The sequence below is a fragment of the Orycteropus afer genome, unplaced genomic scaffold, assembly GCF_000298275.1.
Source record: "Orycteropus afer afer isolate SDZICR_OR568_19922 unplaced genomic scaffold, OryAfe1.0 scaffold00001, whole genome shotgun sequence".
Classification (NCBI taxonomy): Eukaryota; Metazoa; Chordata; class Mammalia; order Tubulidentata; family Orycteropodidae; genus Orycteropus; species Orycteropus afer.
Genome location: NW_006921588.1, coordinates 19,359,623 through 19,374,342, shown reverse-complemented (window position 1 = coordinate 19,374,342; position 14,720 = coordinate 19,359,623). Strand labels below are relative to the sequence as shown.

The window sequence follows — 14,720 nt, the reverse complement described above, 5'->3', positions numbered from 1 at the left end:
AATTATTATATAATGTCCTTCCTTGTTTTGTATGGTGGTTTTGTCTTAAAGTCAATTTGATCAGAAATTAATATTGCCACTCCTGCTCTTGTTTGGTTGACATTTGCTTGATAAATCTTTTTTCCAGCCTTTGATTTTTAGTCTATTTTTTACTTTGTCTCTAAGGTGTGTCTCTTGTAGACAGCATATTGATGGGTTATGTTTTCTTATCCAGTCTGCAACTCTCCGTCTCTTGAGTGGTACATTTAATCCACTGACATTCAGTGTAATTATCAACAAGTATGACTTGGTTGGAAGTTCTGGCAGCATAGCCTGCTAACCAGAAGGCTGACAGTTCAAATCTACCAGCCACTCCTCAGAAAGAAGGTTGAGCAATCTATTTCCATAGTGATACTGCCTCAGCAACCCAAGGAGGGGTCGCTATGAGTAGGGTCTGACTTGATGGCACATAACAACAACAACAACATGAACTGGTTGCTATAATTTTGTTATGTGTTTTTCCATGGTGTTCCTGGTTTCTTTGTTCCATATAATTTTCTGTGCTGAGCTCATGTTTATGAATCATTTCCTTTGTTGCAATTGTTTTAATATTTGCTAAGTATGTGTGCTTGTCCTCTTTTTTCATTGTGATGTGAAGGTTTATCATTTTTCTTTGAGGTTACCCTCTGATTTAAAATTTTCTCCCTGAGTTTAGAATAGTCCATTCTATTTGCAACTCTCTTAACTTCTTCACCATTTAGAAGTTCTGTAACTACACTCTTTTCCCTCTTTTTGGTTTGTAGTTGTCCTCATTTGCCAATTGATGTCTCTGGTTCCCTGTTTACAATCTTGTAGCCTTATTTACTTTGGATGTTTCCATAAGTGGGTTGGTTTCTGAGTTATATCATCATGTGTATTCATGGTCAATGGCTGTTTGCTGTTGTTGGTTCTCTGTCCAAAGGACTCCCTTCAGCATCTCTTTTAAGGTTGGTCTGGTTTTTAACAAATTCCCTTAATTTCTGCTTATTTGGAAATCTCCTAATTTCACCATCATATTTGAGGGACAATTTTTCTAGGTATATAATTCTTGGTTGGAAATCTTTTTCTTTCAGGGTTTTATATATACCATCCCATTGTCTTCTCGCCTGCATGGTTTCTGCTAAGAAATCTGAGCTTAGTCTTCTTATTGGTCGTCCCTTGTAGGTAATTTTTTTGTTTTTCCCATGCTGTTTTCAGGATTCTTTCTTTGTCTTTCATTGTGGTGAGTTTGATGACGATAAGTCTTGGTAATTTTCTTTTGTGATCTATCCTGTTTGGGGTTTGTTGGAAATCTTGAGTGGATATATTCTCATCTTTCATCATACCAGGGAAATTCTCTTCCAACCAATCTTGGCCAATTTTCTCGGTGGTTTTCTTTTTCTCTTCCTGTTCTGGAATTCTAATTATACATAGGTTATTCCTTTTGATGGTATCCCACATGAACCTTAGGCTTTCTTCATTGTGTTTTGATCTTTTTTCTGATTGATCCCTTTCCAAAGAAGTATTCAGGCATTTGTCTTCAATCTCATTAATTCTGTCTTCCATTGATTCAATCCTACTCCTTTGCCCATTCAATGTATTATCTATTTCTGAAAACTTTAGTATAAGTCTTCTTGATTTCTATCTGTAGATTTTGTATCATTTCTAATTTTTCATTTTGTTCTTGTATTTTCTTCTGAAATTGTTCTAGGGTTTGTCTGTGTTTTCCTTAATTTTGTCAGTGTTTTCCTTGATCTGTCTCTCAATCCTTTGAAGATACCTAAATATAATTCTTTTGAATTCCTTATCAGGGAGTTTTAGGGCTGCTGCTTCCTCAGGGATGTGTTCTGGGCCTGCATCCTGCTTCTTTGTTTCTACCGCTTTATCTTGTGTCTTTGTGTGGACTACGATGGTCTGTTGTCTCTGAGACATTGTGGTGTTGTATTTAGATCTCTGTTAACTGTTCATGAATAGCAGTAAGGGTGAGTCAGGCTCTTCCTGGTGGTTATTATGGGCCAGTTGGTGGAGAAGGAAGTAGTGGCTCTCAGTCAGTAAGTGGAGCTTCAGGAGGTGCAGGTGTGATTGCATTGGATGGACATGGTTGCTGTGTCCCACTCAGTTAGACAAAAACAACTGAAAAACCATCAAAAAAGTAAAAGTAAGCAGATAAAAAACACATTGCATAAACACAAAGGAATAATCACCAAAAAAAAGGAAAGAGAAGAAAAGAAAAAAAACCCACACAGTATTCAGAGAGAGGGTAGTAAGAGAAAAAAGGTAGAGTAGAAAATAATGAGAAAAAAATGAGAATCATGCAAAAGGAACAACAAGGAATGGGATTAACCACAAGAAAGAAAAAAACTAGAACCAAGAACAGGGAAGACAGTAAAAGCTGAAAACTAGAACCTGAGAAGGGAAGAATAAAGAATAATAATGAAAAGTACAAAAAAAATAATAATTTTAAAACAGACAAAAACAAACTAAAAAAAAAATCTGGGCAGGGCAGGGTAGGGCACTCAGGCTCCATCTGAGCACACAGACAGGGATGGAATTCCTGCCAGCCTAGAAGGTGGGTGGGAGTGAGGGATGGCCACATCTCTATTCACGAAGCAGGTGTGAGGTATAAGAGTATCAAGGGGAATATCATACTTTTCCAGTCATTGGCATCCAGAATGTCCTTGTGGTTCCCAGCAAGTGGGAACTGGGATCTGGGAGAACGCTATCACTTTGAATATCCAAAATGGTCAAACCAACTGTAAACATTCAAAATGGCTGTGTCCTCTGGACAGGCAAAAGTCCACAGCTCATGCCTTCTTCTTCGCTGCTTCCCCTTTTTATTGACTAGCCATCAGTGCAGTCCTTTGTGCAGCCCTGGCTAGCAGGGCCAATTTTTAGGTTAATTCTTAGGTCCTGACATCACTCGGCATTATCCAAGCTGTCTGTGCCATCAGGATTGCTGCCAGATCGCAGCTCCATGTGTCCTTTTTTGTTTTTATGCAAATTCTTCTACTAGTTGAAGTTTAGTCCACTTCTATATCTTTCCCTTCAAAGCTCAGGGCTCCAGGATTATCTTCTGTATCTGTGTTAGTTGGTTCCCCTTTTCTTTGTTGAAGAGGGTCTGTGCAATCTTTCTGCCTATTCTACCATCTTACTGGAACTCCAGAAGTTACAAATTTTTAAGACATTTTAATTTAACTGCTTAAGAATAAACTAGGCTTTCTTAAATCTTTCTGTCTTATATGTCTTCGCAATCATTCCCCCATACCAAAATTACAATGACTTCCATGAAAATAAAAATTACTATAGTATGTTTTTTAAGGCCAGCACCCAAGGTAGGAGGGCATGGGGCTTGGGCCTGCTTTTCCTTGGGGCCGCCTGTATTGTAAAGCCAGGGACCTGAGGTAAGTGGGTGTGGGGCTCAGGACTGCTTTCTCTTGTGAGCAGCTCTATTTTAAGGCCATTGCCCGAGGTAGGTGGGCGCACAGCAGTTAGGAACAACTAAGGGAGACAAACTTGTCTGTGAGTTTGTCATCCTGTGGTGGCTTATGTGTTGCTTTGAGACTGGAGCCTATGCCACTAGTGTTACAAAATGCCAGCAGGGTAATCCATGGTGGACAGATTTCAGCGGAGCTTCCTGGCTAACAGACTCAGAAGAAAGAAGAAGCCATCCACTTCTCAAAGAAGTAGCCAGTGAAAACCTCATGAATAGCAGTGAAACATTGGCTGAAATTGTGGTGGTTAAGTTTGTGTGTCAACTTGGCTAGGCCTGAACAGATGGATGTAGTATTCCCCATTGAGACTGGTAACAACTCCATGGTGGAAGCTATTGTGAGCAGCTGAGTAGCTAGCTGCCTTTGGGTACGTGGTCTGCTTCCCATATATAAGACACAGCTTTGGGAATGGTCTCTAGCTTATAGCACGCTTGAACCCTGCATGTAGCCATCATCATTCAGCAGCCTGCCATGCTCTGCCAACCTTGGGACTTTCAGTGGACTTGAATCAATGGCCTGCCATGTGGTTTGGTAACACTGGGACTGTGCCATTTTACTTGTTGACCTTGGGTTTGTTAGCCTCAGCATCCAGTAGCTGCCTGAGTGAAGAGATGCCTCTAGCTTAAGTGGGCCGGGAGCCAGAGCAGAGCTGAAGCCCAATGTTGAGGGGCTTGCACACAGGCCCTAGAGCTTAGCACTTTGAACTCGGACTTCTAGCCTCCTGAATTGTAAGAGAATAAAGTCCTGTTTGATAAGGCCATCCCATTTGTGATATATTCTTGTCAGAGTGGCACCAGGTAACCAAAACAGATATATTACTGGAAAAACTTATGAATACCCCTGAAACATTGTCCGATATAGTGCCAGAAGATGAGCCCATCAGGTCAGAAAACACTCAAAATTTGACTGGGGAAGAGCTGACTCCTCAGAGTAGAGGCACCCTTAACAATATGGATAGAGCAAAGCTTTTGAAACCTCCACTGGCTGATGAGGCATGACTCAAAATGAATAGAAACAGATGCAAACATCCATTAATAATCGGAACATGGAATGTACAAAGTATGAATGTAGGAAACTGGAAGTTGTTGAAAATGAACTAGAACACATAAAGATTGATATCCTAGGAATTAGTGAGTGAAATGGACCAGTTTTGGTCATTTTGAATCAGACAACCATATGATCTGCTATGCCAGGAATGACAAACTGAAAAGGAATAGTGTGGCATTCATCATCACAAAGAGTGTTTCAAGATCTTTCCTGAAGTACAACGCTGTCAAGGATAGGATAACATCCATACGCCTACAAGAAAGACCAGTTAATACTACTACTATTCGAATCTATGCACCAACCATCAAAGCCAAAGATGATAAAACTGAAGATTTCTACCAACTTCTACAGTCTGAGATTGACTGAACATGCAATCAAGATGGGCTGATTATCATTGTTGACTGGAATGCAAAAGTTGAAAACAAAGAAGAGTTACTGGTAGTTAAAAAATATGGCCTTGGTGACAGAAATAACGCTGAAGATCACATGATAGAATTTTACAAGATCAATGACTCATTAATTGCAAATACCTCTTTTTCAACAACATAAGTGACAGCTATACATGTAGACTTAAATCAGATGGTGTACACAGGAATCAGACTGACTACATCTGTGGAAAGAGGCAACGGAAGAGTTCAATATCTTCGGCCAAACAAGGCCAGGAGCTGACTGTGGAACGGACCATCAACTACTCATATGCAAGTTCAACTGGAAGCTGAAGACAATTAAAACAAGTCCATAAGAGCCAAAATATGACCTTGATAATATCCCTCCTGAATTTAGAGACCATCTAAAGAACAGATTTGGTTGAACCCCAATGACCAAAAACCAGAGGAATTGTGGGATAATAGCAAGTATATCATCCATGAAGAAAGCAAGAAGTTATTAAAAATATGAGAAAGGAAGAAAAGACAAAAAAGGATGTTAGAAGAGACTCTGAAACTTGCTCTTGAGCAGAGAGTAGCTAAAGCAAATGGAAGAAGTGACAAAAGAGCTGAACGGAAGATTTCAAAGAGCAGCTTGAGCAGACAAAGCCCATTACTGTAATAAAATGTGCAAAGACTTGGAGTTAGAAAACCAAACAGAAGCACATGCTCAGCATTTCTCAAGCTGGAAGAACTGAGGAAAACATTTTAGCCTTGAGTTGTGATACTGAAAGATTCTATTGGCAAAATATTGAATGATGCAGAAAACATCAAAAGAAGATGGAAGGAATACACAGAGACACTGTACCAAAAAGAACTGGTCGATGTTCACCCATTCCAGGAGGTGGCATATGATCTAGAACTGATGGTACTGAAGGAAGAATTTGAAGCTGCACTGAAGGAACTGGAAACAACAGGACTCCAGGAATTGATGGAATACCCACTGAGATGTTGAAAGGAATATCCATTTAGATGTTTCAACAAATGGTTGCCCTGCTGGAGGCACTCATTCAGCTATGCCAAGAGATTTGGAAGACAGCTACCTGGCCCACTGACTGGAAGAGATTCTTATTTGTACCCATTCCCAAGAAAGGTGATCCCACAGAATACAGAAATTATCGAACAATATCATTACTATCGCATGCAAGTAAAATCTTAATGAAGATAATTCAAAAATGGTTGTAGCAGTATATTCACAGAGAGCTTCCAGAAATGCAAGCTGGATTCAGAAGAAGACATGGAATGAGGGATATCATTGCTGATGTAAGATAGATCTTAGCTGAAAGCAAAGAATACCAGAAAGGTGTTTATTTATGTTTTATTGACTACACAAAAGCATTCGATTGTGTGGATCATAACAAATTATGGATAACATTAAGAATAGGAATTCCTGAACACTTGATTGTACTCATTAGGAACCTGTACATAGATCCTGTACATAGGAGTCTATTGTTTGAACAGAACAAGGGGATACTGTATGGTTTAAAATCAAGAAGGGAGTGTGTCAGGGTTGCATCCTTTCACCATACTTATTCAATTTGTACACTAAGCAAATAATCCAAGAAGCCAGACTATATGAAGAAGAATGCAGCATCAGGATTGGAGGAATACTCGTTAACAACTAGCCGGAAACAAGCACATGACACAACTTTGCATGCTGAAAGTGAGGATGACTTGAAGCATTTACTGATGAAGAATAAAGACTACAGTCTGCAGTATGGATTACATCTCAATATAAAGAAAACAAAATCCTCACAACTGGTCCAACAAACAGTTCACAGTGGATTGAGAAAAGATTGAAGTTGTCAGGGACTTCATATTACTTGGTCCTACAATCAACACCAATGAAAGCAGCAGTCACAACATCAGACGGCGTACTGCATTGGGAAATCTGCTGCAAAAGACCTCTTTCAAGTGCTGAAGAGTAAAGAGGTCTCCTTGAAGACTAAGGAGCGCCTAACCCAAGTCATGGTATTTTCAATCGCCTCTTATGCACATGAGATCTGGGCAATGAATAAGAAAGACTGAAAAGGAGTTGATGCTTTTGAGTTATCACATTGGAGATGAATGCTAAGAGTCCATGGACTGCTAAAAAATTAACAAATCTGTCCTGGAGGAAGTGCAGCTGGAATGCTCCTTGGAAGTGAGAATGGCCAGATTTCGTCTCCACCTACTTTGGTCAGGTTGTCAGAAGGAACTATTCCCTGGAGAAGGCTATTATGCTTGGAAAGTAGAAGGACAATGAAGAAGGGGAAGGCCCTGAACAAGATAGACTGACACAGTGGCTACTACAATGGACTCATGTATAGCAAGGATCATGAGGCTGGCACAGGACTGGGCAGTGTTTTGTTCTGCTGAGTATAGGATCACTATGAGTCAGAGATGACTCAACAGCACCTGACAGCAGCACAGTATTGTAAGGTCCAAAATCAACCTTTATTATCTGACTGTTATAAGTATTCTATACTTATAACAGGTAGAATTCATTGTTTCTACATTTAAACAATGTGAAGTTTGGTATCTATCAAATCTTCTGCTGGAATGCTGGGAATCAGCAGGTTGTAGAAGGGAAAATATGAAAAAATGTCTAAATTTGTATTCCATCTCAGAGCTTCTTTCTAATATACAATAAGATGTACTTTCACACCAGAAAAGGGAGAAGGAGAGAGTGATGTCAACAGAATAGGATGGATAACCACTTTCATGTACTGAAACTCAATCAGATATAGAAAAAGTCTCTCCCTTCAATACTAAAATGTCTATGATTTCCTTATAAAAGTGTTATGATTTCCTTATAATAGTTGTTGAAAATGTTAACTATTAATGTCCCCTTGGTAATGCAATAAAGAAGCTTAAAATAAAAAAGGTTCTACTTATTCAAAGTTGTTAAGAAGTAGTGATACAAATGAAAACAAAACAAAACAAAAAAATCACTTCTGAGGTCTTTGACAAACAATCATAATTCATTCAACAAGTATCTAAATGCCAACGATATATACTAATAACTGTTTAGGAACTTAGTACCCAATGACGAACAAAACAAAATACCAGGAAAATACTATTTTTAAAGATATAACACATTTCTTTTGTTTTTTAAATAGAGTATATTTACCTCAAAGCCAAGTCTATCTTTTTCTTTCCAAAAACAAAAATGTGTTACTTTTTTATCCCAGAATTCATCTGGCTTCACTACACAAACAAGGGACACCTCAGCTGGAACAACATTCTATAAAATAGAGAAAAAAATTCCAAATTACATATGTAAAATGAATTATATACTAAAGAGCAAATTACTAGATATTCATGATTAGGCTAATTAAGAGACCTTTGGAAAAGAATTAAAATAATGAAATAGAATACTCAAATTTCAAAACATATATAGTAGTTAAAAAATACATTATAAATACAAGCTGATTCAGAAGAGATTTCAAATAAGATTTCAGAAAATATTTCAAATAAACAATGAAAGCAGAGCATATATGTGAATTATTTTTTGAATAATAAATGAAATAGTTGAATAATTTAAATAACTGAATAATTTGGGTAACTGAATATTTTTTGAATAGTTGAATAACTGAATCTCCCTACTAAGAATATGTTCAGATATAACAGTACAATTTAAATTTTAGTTGAGAAATATTAAGTCTGGATTTTCTATGTTATGGAAAAAATGCTTTTTTCTGGCACAATCATCTTAGAACATTTCTTCAAGCCATATAAAATCAATTTCCTTACAAAATAAGCTTCTCATCAGTCATAATCAAAGAGACCATCATTATAAAAGAAGTTCCACATGATTATTAACTTGGAGAAGACAAAGAGTTAATATTTGATAAATACAATTTCACACTTGCTAGATAATACACAAAGAATGGAAATTAACAATATTGAGTTAGAAAATGTTCCACAAATATTTTATCAGCAAATTATGTAGAGTCAGTCTATCTTCAACACATATCTTAAATCTAACCATTTCTACTATCTGGATTGCTAACATCCCCAAGGCAGCCAGCCTTCTAAAATATCCTCTTAAATAGCCTCCCTCTTTGACATCCTCCTGATAAAATTAAAACCTGTTATCACGGCCTACAAGGCCCTCTATGCTCAGGCCCCTATCAATCTCTCAGAGCTCATCGCATGCCATTCCCTTCCTAGTTTACTCTTCCCGTGCCTCTGTCTGGAATATTCTTTGCCCACTATCTAAAAGGATTGCTAAAATAACCTATCTTCGGCGAGGCCTTCCCTGGCCACTCTATCCAAAGTAGAACCATCTGACAGTCTTCTTTTACTGCTCTCCGTCGGCGGTTTGAACCCAACAGCCACTCCACTGCAGAAAGATGAGGCAGTCTGCTTCTGTAAAGATTTACAGCCTTGGAAGCTCTGAGAGGCGGTTTTACTCTGTCCTATAAGGCTGCTATGAGTCGGAATCGACTCGATGGCAGTGGGGTTTTTCTTTCTTTTCATGGCATTTGCAGCCTTGGAAGCCCTGAGGGGCAGTTGTACCCTGCCCTATAAGGTTGCTATGAGTCGGAATTGACTCCATGGCAGTGGGTTTTTTATTTCTTTTCATGGCATTTATCACTATATGCTGTCACATTATATATTAATTTGTTAAATTGCTTATTGTCTGATTCCTCAAGTATAATATAAATTTCCCCATGCCAACCACTATACTTTATCATGGCACTCTTACATCTCCCATGCCTATGCTAAAGCCTGGAATACAGAAGATGGTCTATAAATATTTGTTAAATAAAGGCATCCTCAGGAGCTCTGGTAGCGTAGTGCCTAAGGCACTTGACTGCTAACCAGAAGGCTGGCGGTTCAAACCCACCAGCCACTCCTCAGAAGGAAGGTTGGGCAATCTACTTCCGTAGTGATACCACCTCGGAAACCCAAGTAAGGGTCGATATGAGTTGGATCCTACTGGATGGCACATAACAACAACAACAAAGGCGTCCTCACTAACAAATGGATCTCATTCTCCCAGTTTTACAAAAGAGTAATTGAGCTTCAGAGATCTAAAATAACTTGTCCAAGATCAGGGAGCTAAAAAGTGATGAAGCTGAAATGAAAATCAGGTCTATCTTACTTTAAAGTTCTACCACTTCACATATTCTAAACCAAGCCTCAGCACTCTTTCTCTGAAAGGTCCAGTTAGTAAATATTTTAGGGTTTGTGGGCCATACAGTCTCTGTGACAACTACTTAACTCTACCATTGTAGTGTGGAAGCAGCCATAGGACAACAAGTAAATGAAATGGACATACTTAAGGTCCAATAAAATTTTATTCATAAACTCAAAGGACCAACCACTGCTCTAGATCATAATTTGTACCACTGAATTATTCCAAGCAGTAATCATTACTATCAGTATTACTAATTAAGATAAAATATAAAACCTTTCAATGTAAATATGTCATTAGGTATATCAGAAATCTAGTGACTTTTCAATGGTTGGGTTGTGAAGAGATAAACAATAAGTTCATGGCTGCAAAATTTAGGGTAGATCCAAAATTTGTTTCCACATTGAATTGTGGAAGATTTTTGTAAAAATTTAATTGCTATTACATTTTAAATATACTATTTCAGAATCACAGACAATGAAATCTGTGAGAAACAAAGGAAACTAAGCCTTTCATTTTAGAGAACACTAATAATTGGCAGCATAGTGCCTAAGGCATTTGACTTGCTAACCAGAAGGCTGGCTGTTCAAACCCACCAGCCGCTCCTTGGAAGGAAGACTGGGCAATCTACTTCTGTAGAGATACTGCCTCGGAAATCCGAGGGGTCGCTATGAGTCGAATCAATGGCAGTGAGTTTGGTTTGGTTTTTGTTTTTTTAGTAATTGGCAGAGCCAACCTACGCTCTGGGCTCCAAAACATGTACTACCAATATCTTTTGAGATAAAAACAATGAATGACTTTATAGGTAGAAACACTGTTTGATGAGGAGTAAACAGCAGGTCAATGTAACTTGTTGAAAATGTTAACTATTAATAAATCCAAAAGTTGTTAAAATACCTATTAGAAAAGAAATCGCAAGAGGGGATTAAACCATCCATTGATTGTTCTTCAAAACTGCCACTGATCAAAGTCCAGTTCAAACAGCAAGTCCCAAACAGCTCATCTGTGGTACAGTTGAACGACAGGATGGAAGGAAGAGCACAAGGTCAGGATTAATGGATTTCTCACCTAATAGTGATTTTAACAACCTTTACAGAAAAGAATTAATCTTCAGAGTGTGGAACATAAAAGTACTGAAAATATATTTGACATAAAAAGTTAGTACAAAACAGGAACCTGTGTTTCCCTAAAAACTGGTCCTCTGGAAGCTATGTCATTTGTAATGCAAATATTTATGCCACAAATTTAAGAAGAATGAGGCAATGTGTAGATAATTTCTCAACCATCTCAAAGGCACATCCTACTGGTAAATATACAAGAGGTAAAGGCAGAAGCCAAGGCCTAGGGTACAGGCTGGGCTAAGTTCCAATCCTGAAATTCCCTTCATCTACTAGACTAGACAGAACCTAGCTAAGATTTAGTCCTCGAGCCAGTGATGAACTTTGGGAATAGTAGGACCTGCTTCACAAGGTTGTGAGGAAATAAACTAAGCGAGATAACATATACAGAAATCTTAAGCTCAGTACCTAAACCATATCAAACAGTAAAACTAAAAACTAAAATTACCACCTTACTCTTACCCCTCCAATCCCTTTTTCTAAATATACTAAATAAAAGATAAAGCATTAAGAACTTTTCTCCTTAGGTATTGTGTTAAATTTTTGATTATATCCCTTTCCAAAGAACCCTAAAGCAGCAACAATTTCTTCTCAAATTCATTTAAAATTCTTGACCTTTCTTTTAATATCACCGACAATTACCTTGGTGAATGCTGCTGTTACTAGCAACTTGTATTTTCCTGGCTTCCCATCAACTCACTTTACTTTATTGCCTTCACTTTTGTACCAACAGTAAATCAAGTGTCCCTACCAGGAATGCTCTTCTTATTTTCTTTCATTTAAATTATATAATCAGTCTCGTTTAATCACTAGCAATTTACTTTCTCTTGTACATGAGAACAATCTACCTCCTTTTCAATCACTCAGATGTTTTATTTTTCCATGTCAAATGATGTCCTCAATACCCTTATATTAAATCAACAAAAGTTTAGTGGGTACCTACTACATAAAACGCATCATGGAAATACTCTGTAAGGAACACAAGAAATAAAAAAAATGAAGACTAGGATCAGATCTCAAGGACTATGTAATGATAAGTATTTATTAAATAATCTGTGAGCTGCTGAAGTTCCTGAGGACACCGTCATTAAATAAATTCCTTCTGGATTACAGTCATCATGAATCCTGGTGCTTTTTTGAGCAAAAAGGGCAACAGAAGGGAGAGGCATCTTGAGAAGTTTTGTCAGCCTACACTTAACCAGTACTACTCTCTACCTGTAGTGTCAGGATGAGGTGGAGAGGGGAAGATAGCACAGGCACCATAGCATACAAAGCTCCTCAGGTGAGTGTGATAATGTCTACCATACCCTTTTAGAATCACTGGCCTATTTGCTTAAATGATTTAAATATGATGTACTATTTTAAGATCATTTAAAAACCTTTAGGAGATAATCAAAATTCATTTTACGACTTAAAGTCTGAACTTGAAATAACTGAATCTAAACATAGTCTGAAGGTGGTAAGTGTACTTTCAGAATTCTGTCATTGCTGAGTTTGGGCACAGTACCACAAATGAAATGGGTTTGCCATTACCACCATGATCTGCTGCTGTAAAATAAAACCATTTCCTGATAGTCAAAAGTAAAATTACCTGTAGCATTAAGACTACTGTTTTCACCACATTCCATTGTGATTTTCTGCCATCCACTATCACAGTAAATCCTCTAGCCTTACACTTTTCACTGAAATAAAACAAAATTACAAAGAATTAAAACAAACTTTAGATTTTATTCTATAAAATTCTAAGTAGCGAAGTTCTGAAGCTTAATCACATATGAGTAGAACTTGATTTGGTTTACACTGTCAATAAATAAAATTTTTCATCGTATCCTTTCAGTTTTCTCAAGCAATTTATTTTTCTTATTTGAGGAAACGTTTACCAGTCACAAGCTATTGTAGCATAACAATTACTCTAACAGCATGAAAAGTCAGTATCTGTAGAGAAAAAAAATCATAGCAACATTCAAATAGTCCCATCAGCCTCTCAATTTCTTCAACTATAAAATGGAGCTCCACTGTTACATCCTTCCTTGTCTCTCCTTCCAGAAGTATAAAATTTGTGAATGGATAGTTTAAAACAGGAAGGACATAAAAGTAAGCTCTTATTAAACCACTGGAAATGGGTTTCTTGGTGCTCTTTTGGGGGAATGTAATGAGATGAGGTAGTAATTGTTCTACATAATAATTCAAAGCTTGAATACACAATGTCTGATCCACCTCTGCTCTCCCTTTAGCATTTTCAGTCCCTTGGCCAATAAAATATTATCTGAGTGTTGCAAAATGTATTATTGCTATACTGAATTACTCAGGTATTTGCTAAGCATTCCCAGACATCTACCCTAATAAAATGTAACAACTTCTATGTATTAAAAACTCCATTCTAAAGACCAAATCTACATAGCTATTCTATTATTACTACTTGTAAAAATCAATACAAGGATTTTAAATGCCCTCCATCCAATACTGTGGAAGGAATCACAACTTTGCTTAGCAGAGCAAGGATTTGGTAATGACACCTCTCCCCTCCACTAGCCTTCTGGTTAGCAGTCAAATGCCTTAGGCACTATGCCACCAGAGCTCCTTGTCTACATATAAACCAAAAAGAAAACCAAACTCACTGCCATCAAGTCAGATCCGACTCATAGCTACCCTCCCGGGGTTTCCAAGGCAGTATCACTACAGAAGTAGATTGCCAAACCTTCCTTCTGAGGAATGGCTGGTGGGTTTGAACCACCAGCCTTCTGGTTAGCAGTTAAATGCCTTCGGCACTATAGGAAAAGTAAAATATGTTAAAATATTTAAATCCAGTAACTTTAGAGGATTTAACTAGTCCCTTCCCTACTCCCTCCAAACATTCATTCTATCCTCAAAAGTGGTTTTTGGAGAAGCAATGTCATGCTCCACTGAGAGACAGTGAAGACACAATATGAGGATGGCATTCTTAAAGATTTGAAGGGAGAAGTAGGCTCCTTGGTAGGCAGGGACAGAAGGCAAGGTTACAAAATAAATAGAAAAGTGATGACAAGGTGAGACAAACTGAAACATGTTCACATAAAACCTGCACATAAACATTCACAGTAGTATTATTCTTAATAGATAAAAAGTATAAACACAAGTGTCCATCAACTGATGAATGAATAAACAAAACAGAATATATCCATACAATGGAATATTATTCAGCCATAAAAAAGAATGAAGCACCAACATGTACTACAAATGAATAAACCCAAAAACATGATGCTAAATGAAAGAAGACAGATGCAGAAAGTCACATAATGTATGATTTCATTTATATGCAATGTCTAGAACAGGAAATATGTAGAGACAGAAAGCGGTTACTAGAGGCTGGGAGAAGGGAATATGGGGAGAGAGTGCTAATGGGTACAGGCATTTCTTTTTGGACCTATGGAAAAATTTTGGAATTAGATAGTGGTGATGGTTGTACAACCGTGTGTGAATATACTAAAAACCACAGAACTGTATGCTTTAAAAGGGGTGTTTTTTAATGGTATATGAA

General features: G+C 37.6%; 1 protein-coding gene across 1 annotated transcript in view; it reads right to left on the bottom strand.

Annotated features, from left to right (window-relative positions):
- Nucleotides 1-14,720, bottom strand: part of SESTD1 (SEC14 and spectrin domain containing 1) — a 122,946-nt gene that overhangs the window by 74,652 nt on the left and 33,574 nt on the right. Inside the window, exons 3-4 of the mRNA XM_007936793.2 lie at nucleotides 12,795-12,885; nucleotides 8,073-8,186 (exon numbers count right to left, since the gene is read on the bottom strand). Of these exons, the coding sequence (XP_007934984.1) occupies nucleotides 8,073-8,186; nucleotides 12,795-12,885 (205 nt within the window). The remainder of the gene's footprint in view (nucleotides 1-8,072; nucleotides 8,187-12,794; nucleotides 12,886-14,720) is intronic.